Below are 10,264 nucleotides of genomic sequence, written 5' to 3'. Positions count from 1 at the left end.
TAACGATGGCTTCGTTGGCTTACATTTTGAATGTAAAGTTATGCACAACTATGCTTAAACTCTGTTCACGTCCCGGAATTATTTATTTTAGAACTATCTTTTTAGGTAATAGGCTAGTTGACTAATTTTAAAAATCTATTTCAACGTTTGCCTTATGGTCTAATTTAACTGAAATATAAATATTTCAATGAAATACAAACTGTAACATATTTAAATTTACTTTTTTATGAAATATTTGACATTTCTCAAATAAAACACGACAAACTGTCATGGCGAGCCTTGTGACGTCACATGTTGTAAAACAAACTGTTTGGTTGAGCGGCTGGGACGAGTTTGTTTACCCAAATTATCAAATAAAATGGATCACAAATTTTATAAATACTGTATAGTACCTCAGTGTGAAAGTTCAACAATCAAAACACCTGATAAACTATTTATACATGTGCCTCGAAAGGAACAAATGCGTAAAAAGTGGCTACAACTTGCAAGACGAGACGTTAATGTAGCTTCGGATTCCAGAATGTATTTTTGTGAGGATCATTTCGATGTAAGTTTATACTTTTTCGCAATAAATTATGTTTTTTAAATATATTATCGTAATAACTAACAAAATTTACTGTTCCTGATATTGAGAATAGATTTTTATTAGGTTAGAATTCATATTAGGGTAATGAACTTATCAAAAAACTTCTGCCTAATTTATTATTTATAAAACCAATATTTTGTTACAGTTGCCAAACGATATGGAGAATTACATGCAATATCATGTCATGGGATTTGTAACACAAATTCAGATGAAACCAGACACTTTGCCTAGTAAATTTCATTGCCAACCAGATAGACGAAAACGGGCAGGTTGTAGTTTGGAAAGACCATATGCTCTAAAAAAACAAAGGATGACGATAATTGAAGAGTGTTTAAATGAATCAGTTGAGAGCAACATTGCCAGTACTAGTTCTTCTGTTCAAGGAGAAACTTCTGTTACTAGGCCAGGTATTATCTTACTTATTCCTTTAATCTACAGTAATCTATACTAATATATAAAGCGGAACAGGTTGTTTGTTTGTTTAAACACACTAATCTCAGGATTTACTGGTCCAATTCGAAAAATTCTTTCGCCATTGGAAGGCTAAATTCACCCTGAGTAACAGGCTATGTATGTACTAGAGGCAAAGCTGTGACGGGCTGCTAATGCTAATGTTATGATAAACAAAGTTTTATACCTAAAGTATAACTTAAAGTATGTGAGATACATATTTTAAATTAGGGATAAAACTTCAATCTATTACTTATACAGTTATATGTACATGTTTATACTTTTTATACTTAGTTACTATGTGAACTATTATTAATATTAAGCATATTTATCTCATAAGATAAATTTTGCTAAGTTGGTATTTTTTTTATTAATGTAGCTACAAATTTTTCAGATTTACACATGATCAAAGATATACAAGAAACTAGAACAGCAAGTAAATGCATTCAAGTATTGTTGACTAAGAAGTACAGAAGCAAAGCAACTCAAACTCAAAGGAAGTCAGTGGACCAGGCAGCATCACCATTCAGATATAGCAAAACAGTTTCTACATCTCCATTTAAAGTTGAACATTCTAAACGATCAAGACCATCTGGATCTGGAATATCAAAGAAGCTTTTTTCAGAAGAACACAACTCAGATAGTGATTTTTCTCCATGTAAGCCACATGTGACGCATTTAGAATCCTCACCATCTACAGAATCACTGCAAACAAAATCATCTTCAGATTGCAGCGAGATAGTTGAAGTGAAACAAAAATCTATTAACACTATACAGAATATTATTAATAAGATTATGAATAAACCTAGGTTTTACATTGGGATTCCCAAGAGTAGTTACTTTTTATTGGACATAATAAATAGTGAAACCAATATCCCTACTGAGCATATTATGTTAATTTTGAAAAAAATTCGCTTAGACAATAAATTTCAAGAACTAGCTGATGATTTTGCCATGGTTCCATCATATGCTAGCAAAATATTTTTAAAAAATATCCCTATATTAGCAAGTGTTTTGCGTCCCTTTATTGTTAAGATAAATAAAGAATCCAATATAAAAACCCTGCCCATGGCATTTAGGCATAAATATTACAATGTTAGCTGCATTATCGACTGCTTAGAGATTGAGGTGCAAAAGCCATCTAAGTCTGTCAATCAAGCATTAACATGGTCCGACTATAAAAAAACCAATACCATCAAATATTTAATATCTTGTACACCTAACGGATTAGTGAATTATGTATCACCTGGATTTGGAGGAAGAACGACAGACACATGCTTGGTTGAATCCTGTGATTTTGTACACACTTTAGAAAAAGGTATGTGTATAATGGCAGATAGAGGATTTAAACATGTTGAACAATTTTTATTAAAATCTGGTGTCCAATTAGTTCGACCTCCAAGTGTACAATCAGGTGTCAAACTCAGTAAATTAGAGGCTAAGCTAACAAAACAAATTGCAAGCTTAAGAATACATGTTGAACGGGTTATACGACGTTTGCGCGAGTTTAATATGTTAAGACCACATGCTTGTGTTAATATTAATTTTTTAAAGATATTAGACGATATTGTAACTATTGCATGTGCTTTAATTAATTTACAAGATTCTCTGATTAAATAAAACTTCAAAATATGCTGTGTTGCTTTATTTATTATATATATTAAGGGAAAAAAATAAGCTTGAATTCACACTGAGGGACCACATAGACTTGTGAGCTTTAGAATGTGCTAACTATTAGGTTAAAGTTAGTCCCATTCATAGCTCAAAGTCTAGTTAAAATTTACAACATTTGTAAAAGTAATTTATAAAATTTTAGCCCTTCTTGTTCAGTGAATGAAAAGACAAGAATGCTGAAGGTGGCCCCTCAATAATCACTGTAAGTTCATACTGTTTAACCAAGTCCTGAAACATTTGTTAATTCAATCTCTAGTTTGTAAAAGAAGTTAATTAAAGGTGTTCCCTCAATTGAAATGCTCATACATAATAATATAATATCTGCGATTGGCTATGTTTACAAATTAGTGACTGATTTGAAGAAAGTTCTTAGTAACTTTTACTAAATGCTAATGCATTATAATAAAGCTCACAATGTTATGTTGTCCTTCAATGGAAATGCAAACAAAAATTATAGCAACAAATAAAAACTACTAAATCAATATCAAAGCCTCCTTAGGTCTTGTTTATTACACTTTGATACAATAATGGATATATATGTTTTTTCCAAAAGGGAATCAAACTGTTTTCTATAATATTTATAACAAATTGTTCATTAAAATTGACATAAAACGTTTCAATTTTCTTATTTTCAGTAAAATTTGGATCTGCTATACAAAAAATGCATTTTTTTAATTTAGCTAAGTACATCTGTATTTGTATCTGAATGTAATATTTTTCAGTAGGCTTTCCATCTTTTATATAATTCAAATTAGTTTTAGCAGTTGTGGGACACTTAATTTCTATTATGTAGTCTTGACAGATACCATCTGGTGATCCTGCAATCATAGGGTATTTAGAACTCAAAATTAGTCCACACTTCCTGATATTTTTATTTAAGACTTGTTTCAAAGTTTGTCTCACTGAGTCTTCTAAAATCCTTCCCCTTTTCATTGCTGGAGTATCTGGAATCTGTCCACCCATAATTAATGATATCAAGGTACCATCAAAGGTCTTACATCGACTTACATCAAAAGCTCTTGAGGCTGTTATCCGTCCATATCTTAGTTCATTCCAAAGCCTGCTTTTAAATTGATTTCGTGTTTGAGTTTCAACTTTTGTGATTGTGGCATCTGTTATATTAACATTACCTATAAATATGTCACAGCATTTTTCTTTAAATTTAACAACAAGCTGATGCATTGAAGTTGTAGCTATATCAGAAAGATTAGTGTCATGCTGGTAATTTAATAACTCACAATCTTCTATTTTTCTTTTTTTTGCTTCTGCTAAATATTTAGTGAGTATGCTTGGGTTCGATGGCAGACTTGGACTTCTCTTGGACATTTCTTTGGCTGTTATGTACTTTAAACTCGTACCAACCTGTGACAATTTAGACTTTTTCCAGTAACACTCCATAGATGTACAAGAAGGTTCTTCACTCCGCCTATGAATCCACATGATAAAGGCTATTGCGTGCTTGCACCCGCCTTGGGAAGCAACACAGTCATGACACTCCACAGAACAAATTATGTCGTCTTCTTCATCAATAACTAATGTCACTGCATATAATTTAGACCGCACTTTATGCTCTGGACATATTTTACATTTAAGAAAACAGAGTTTTCCATCACGCTTCAATTGCACGTAACTAATTGCATCATCTCCATATGACGCACGAGATGATCTGAAAAGAAATATATTAGTGATGAATGAAAATAAACATACTTATACCTAACCTAGAAACAAGAATAAATTGATCTGAATTGAATATATTTCTGATGAATGGTTATCAGGTAGGCTAGCTGGCATTATCATTATAATAATTAGTGTTGTTTACTTACATTGAAGTTTTAATATTTCGGAATTCTGCGGAGCAAAAATTATTGTTAGTTGCGAAAAATGCACCCAACATAACAACATCGATCTTCGGCAAATTACTGCTATTCGCTTTTATGAAACCTGCTTCCATTGTACCAAACTCTTTTCTAGTATAAATTTGTCGGAATGTTGGAATAACGATATAAGTTACCTACATTTAATAGCAAAACAAAACAAAATAATTATGACCAAGATACGTCAAGATTGTTCGTTTTGCAACTTGAGACGTCACGCGCTGTCATTGGTGTTCGTTGTCACGTGGCTAGTGACTGTATTTTTGGAATTTTAAATCTCAAAAATATGAAATAATCATGATTTATTTAATCAATAAGATCGTTTTTTCCTATTTGTATCTATAAATCTACCATAAAAAATAAAAAAATTCAAAATATTTTCTTACTGTCAACTACCGTATTATTTGGTTCCATTGTGATAATATACTTGTTATGTGAGACAATATATATTTATTACTCATTTTGGTAAATTAAATCAATTCGTATATTATAGTCGAAAATTAAAATTGTTAATTCTGTATCGCTGAGCTAAAATATGGCTTAGGACAAATTGTAGGCCACTTTGTTTATATTTCTTAAGAAAAATGATCACATACACTTATGTTTTATTTTTAGGCCTATCTGAGGAAACATCGGTTAGGTGAGGTGAAAACGGGAATCTCCCTCAACTTTCCAAGTAAGTTTTCAAACAATAATACAATAAGTAGGTATATGTCAATTAGAAAAAAAACCGTAATCTGTAAATATTCACGGAACTATAAAAATTTTGGGAATAATAATACCCATTTGACATTATTTGCAAATAGCTTCACAATAATATTGTTGAATGAATTGATACTATTTCTATTAATAATATCTTATATCTAAAATGAAATATCCATCGAGAACAACCTCGAAATAAAAAAAAAACACTAGTTTCCTCAACTTGTAAGGCTAATTTATTTAAATTTAATGAATAAAATATATTTTGTAATGAGGAAGTCATTTTGTGACTATAGTAGAAAAACTTTCAATATAATTCATAGCAACAAGGCAGATAGAGGGCTCGGCCACTTACCGTGTTTACTTGCTAAGGAAAGACCGATGTGTTTACAAACTTGACCGACTAATTTATCTCTTGGAGACAGCTTTATTAATTAGTTTTTTTTTTTTGTGTATAAACTATAATATGATCAATTTTTTTTATATTTTGTATACACTTTAAAGGTAGGAAAATATTGACATAACTTTTATAGATATTCTCAAGATGTCACAATTAACAATATTAGTAGCTCTATCGTGTTGGAGATTCATATCTATGGGTAGCATCCAAAGACTTTTCATCCTATATAGTGGAGTTTGCCTCTTTACTCTGTAGCATAAAAAAAGTATGGCTCATTTAGTGTCACTTAATTCATAAATATACGACACATGACAACTACCATGTTTAAAAAAAGAAGGGAAACATTTTTTAAATGTATTTATGGAGTCATAAGTAAGATGATGGGCTATTTGATTGTTTTTAAATCCATTTTATATTATTTAGTAGAGGTTAAGGAACCCAGTAAAAGTTGAGTTTTTTATTTCTAGTACATATTTGCCGAAAAATATCATATTAATAATTCCATATTTAAACAGCGCGCAAAAACGCTACTTGGACAATATGGCGCTGCAATGGGGTCGGTGACGTCATTTTCCTGTATTTTAATCTGTGGTAAATAGAGTAGAAAAGCAAGGTTAACAAGAAAATGACTTCATCATAAGCCCGGCCAATCAGGAGCGTTTTGTGTCACGTGACAAACGTTTGAAAAAATGCATTTTTATTTATGGATTTTTCAATAAATTAAGTATTATTTTCAACTTTCGTTAGTAAATAACCATTTTTAAACTCATAATATACACTGATTACAATAATATACAAGTTTCAAATATCACATTGTCAAATAGCCTATTAAATAACGTTATATGGAGCTTAAATTTTTCATCAAGTATTTTACAACTGTAAAACAAACCGCATCAATTAGGTTTTAAGGCAACTGTCAAAAAGTGAATAACTGTTTGGACAGGGTAGTCTCCTTTGGGATTGGTCGGCGCGGTCGTAAACGGTCTGGAGGATATCATCACATCGTACCATATATATTATATATTTCACATGTAAATGGAAAATTAATTAAGGAATCCCCGAAAACATTACTTTGTCACCTATGTTCAACAATACATTTTAGTACATGACAGTGATCGATCTGTTTCGAAGTTTCACGCACCTTTTAGGAGGGTTGGGATTATTACATAGTCACGTTTTTTTCGTATTTCAGTTCTAGTTAGGTACTGTATTATTGTTGTACAAGGAGATGTAGGAGGTGTGACAATAATTGAAACTACATTATGTAATCGTAAATTGACTTTTAAGTAGTCTAATATTTTTCATTTCATTTTATTTAGGAGAACTCTAAGAAATATTTTGAATAAGTACCAAATATATGTTTTACTTTTTAGTGCATATTAATTTGTTTTGAAATAGTGTTTTATTTGAAGTCGGTTTGTCTTTTTTTTTTAATTTTTATTTATGAGATATATCCATTGCTTTTTTGTCCAACAGTAGTCCATATATAGGCTATTATAAAATTTTGATCTCGTTTACACTGAACTATACCTGAAGATCAGTCACTACCGCCCATACATATCAGTAATTGAAGAAATATCAGCAAATACTAAGACTTTATGTCCCTTGTGCCTGTTATATTCATTCACCATTCACACCGAATAACAATACCAAGTATGGCCGTTTGGCGAAAGAATATCTAACCTTTAAATAAATCAATATTGAGACGAGATGGACGAGTGGTTAGAACGCGTGCATCATAACCGATGATTGCGGGTTCAAACCCAGGCAAGCACCGCTGATTCATGTGCTTAATATGTCTTTATCATTCATCTCGTGCTTAGCGGTGAAGGAAAACATCGTGAGGAAATCTGCATGTGACAAATTTCATAGAAATTCTGCCACATGTGTATTCCACCAACCCGCATTGGAACAGCGTGGTGGAATATGTTCCAAAGGTCCTCAAAGGGAGAGGAGGCCTTTAACCCAGCAGTGGGAATTTACAGGCTGCTGTTGTAAATAAATCAATGCCAATTTCTGTTAAAAAATGTCTGCAAGTGAAATAAATGCACTCAATCCTTTGTTTTACAACGGCGTACGAGTAAATCTTTTTGTTTCGAATAAAAAGTCTCGAAAGTGTATTCACTTAACCGATTACACTTTCGAGCGCTTTCAAAGGAATGCAGAGCCCGATAAGTGTTAATTGGGATTCCGAATGTATCCAGAAAAAAATACAAATGGAAAATAATTATAAAATTTACTAAAAATAAAAGCTGTGAACTGTAACGGCCAGTCAGAGCGTGCTGTTGTGTCGAAACGCGATCTTCAATTGTTTGCTAATCGTTCAACGGTACGATTTTTATTTTTAAAAGTGTTTAAATTTTTGGCTGTTACTGTTATTTATTTTAGTTTGACAAATTCCAATCCTTATTGCTCGTTTACTACATTTTAGAAATTGTCCGAAATCTGGAAGGGAAGGATCTTAAATGGATATGGCAACATACGAAAAATCGTTTACGATACGTAATTCTTCTGAATTATGCTGAAATTGTAACATAAATACTTAAAGGAATGACTTGAAAACTTCATCATATCTACCTCAGAAACGACCGGTTACTGTACAATGGGTCGCTTCGTAAAATTAAGGAATACAAAGATAGATGATGCGTCGAGTATTATATACCAAACCATAATCAATCATCGTGTAAATAAATACTTTTAACATCAAGATATGGACCAAGAATATCATTAAATTCAGCGAATAAACAGTAAAAGTTACACCCGTTCAATATACACAATACATACATATATTATAAACTTTTTGCTACCCGTGGCTTCGCTCGTGTTTGATAAGGTTGGTTGTCATGTGTTAGGCAAAAAAGTAGCGTATTTTACTTGGTGGTAGGGCCTTGTGCAAGCCCGCCTGGGTAGGTACCACCCACTCATCAGATTTTCTACCGCTAAACAACAGTACGCAGTATTGTTGTGTTCCAGATTGAAGGGTGAGTGACCAGTGTATCTACAGGAACAAGGGACATAGCATCTTAGTTCCGAAGGTTGGTGCTGCATTGACGATGTAAGGAATAGTTAATATTTCTAACAGCGTCATTGTCTATGGTTGATGGTGACCACTTACCATCAGGTGGCCCATATGCTGGTCCGCCTACCTATACCATAAAAAAGAAATAAGTATGTCCTTCCTTGGAGTTCAAGTTTGCTTTGCACCAAATTTCATCAAACTCGTTTCATTATTGTGGTCGTGAAAGAGCCATAGACAGACAAACAACTATGTTTGTTTTCACATTTATAATATAAGTGTAGATTAACGACTATATATAAAGATTAATTGAGAATATTTAACCAGTTTAAATAAAGAGCCCCTCTTTATTTAAACTGGTCTTTGAATCGATTACGAATACACACGAAACAGCCCATCCGTTTTGAAGTTTCACAGGACGTTCGAAAGCGGACAATTGTGTACTAGGAAATTCATGGGACGTCATTTGATATTCAACGAACCATACCGGAATCCATCAGGCTGTGTATCAGTGGTTATTAATCGTTCACGCAGTTGTCACCTCCAGCGCGTCTACGTGGAAAATTAAAGGAGAAAATGGATGCCCTATATTGAGTTTGCGCGGGACTCATTTAATTTGACGCGCTTTGCTAAACGATTCGGTTATTTTCTCATCCGATATCACGCTCGGATTGGCATTTTTACGGTTTTGATAGCGTACCCTCGGATTAGGCTTTAGATTACGTATCTAAAGTGATAAGACAGGTACGGCTTGTATAAAAATCAGATCGAATGCGTACAATGAGAAAGTCAGTAAAATGAATTTTAAGTATATATTGGGATAGGTCTGTTTTTTAACTTTAATTACTTTACTTCAGTTAACATTGCTACTTAATTTTATTTTGTATAAATATATAATTAAATTGTCATAAAGCGTATTACTAATATTATCATAAAGTAATTCATATTTTCACCATTACCGTATCATACAACTATCAGATACCAATTTTAACAAGTTTGACTGTTGCGAGGAACATTTAAAAGTTTAATGTAACAGTAAGTGACACAGCGACGCCCCGAGGCAATTTCAAATTTAGCTATATTCGTAATACGTATAAACTTTATACCGATGACGTCACAACAGCGGTGACGGCTAAATGAAAGCCATCTCGTACCATGAGTTTTCAAACAACATATGTCATTAAGAACAGCTAATTAATCTATATTAATTTTATAAATGGGAAAGTAACTCCGTCTGTCTGTTTGTCGCTCTTTTATGACCAAACCGCAGAATCGAATATACCGAAATTTGGTACGAAGCAAAATTGAACTTCAAGGAATGACCTAGGCTACTTTTTTGCCTAACACATGACAACCAAAACCCGAAAACGTGAAGCCACGGGCGACTACTAGTTTTTTCTATGACGATAGCCGAGGTGATCTTAGATTAAAGCTTTACTAGGGCTATCCATAAGAGAGATAATCCCATCACGGAAAGGCTACTCAAACACCATTCAGACCAGCGTTGTACTCCGGAATCCAAGCGAATTCAAAAGTTATATTGTAATTCTTGGATAAAATAA

The 10,264-nt window shown here is 32.6% G+C and overlaps 2 protein-coding genes across 3 annotated transcripts; one reads left to right on the top strand and one right to left on the bottom strand.

The window, feature by feature from the left end:
* Positions 1 to 127: 127 nt before the first annotated feature.
* On the top strand, positions 128 to 2,671 carry LOC124539366. Of its 2 annotated transcripts, none has more exons than XM_047116741.1 (3): positions 128 to 547; positions 732 to 993; positions 1,431 to 2,671. In XM_047116741.1, the coding sequence occupies exons 1-3, from the start codon at positions 359 to 361 to the stop codon at positions 2,654 to 2,656; spliced, it is 1,677 nt and encodes a 558-aa protein (XP_046972697.1). In that variant the 5' UTR covers positions 128 to 358; the 3' UTR covers positions 2,657 to 2,671. The 2 variants fall into 2 exon arrangements, with proteins under 2 accessions (XP_046972697.1, XP_046972706.1); XM_047116750.1 differs by having other exon boundaries at positions 1,478 to 1,755.
* LOC124539378 lies at positions 2,667 to 4,971 on the bottom strand. Its single transcript, XM_047116763.1, has 2 exons — positions 4,534 to 4,971; positions 2,667 to 4,376 (listed from the first exon to the last, which is right to left on the bottom strand). Exons 1-2 carry the CDS (start codon positions 4,659 to 4,661, stop codon positions 3,206 to 3,208), a joined length of 1,299 nt encoding a protein of 432 aa, XP_046972719.1. The 5' UTR covers positions 4,662 to 4,971; the 3' UTR covers positions 2,667 to 3,205.
* Between the last annotated feature and the right edge of the window lie 5,293 nt (positions 4,972 to 10,264).

This window comes from Vanessa cardui, chromosome 2 (assembly GCF_905220365.1).
Source record: "Vanessa cardui chromosome 2, ilVanCard2.1, whole genome shotgun sequence".
Lineage (NCBI taxonomy): Eukaryota > Metazoa > Arthropoda > Insecta > Lepidoptera > Nymphalidae > Vanessa > Vanessa cardui.
This window is presented reverse-complemented; position numbering and strand designations above follow the sequence as displayed.

Bases quoted from the DNA above. Each gene is read 5' to 3' on its own strand.
- LOC124539366 (XM_047116741.1), top strand. From the start codon at position 359: ATGGATCACAAATTTTATAAATACTGTATAGTACCTCAGTGTGAAAGT. The intron at 548-731 runs GTAAGTTTATAC...ATTTTGTTACAG, and splicing joins TTTGTGAGGATCATTTCGAT to TTGCCAAACGATATGGAGAA. The intron at 994-1,430 runs GTATTATCTTAC...CAAATTTTTCAG, and splicing joins AACTTCTGTTACTAGGCCAG to ATTTACACATGATCAAAGAT.
- LOC124539378 (XM_047116763.1), bottom strand. From the start codon at position 4,661: ATGGAAGCAGGTTTCATAAAAGCGAATAGCAGTAATTTGCCGAAGATC. The intron at 4,377-4,533 runs GTAAGTAAACAA...ATTTCTTTTCAG, and splicing joins CGAAATATTAAAACTTCAAT to ATCATCTCGTGCGTCATATG.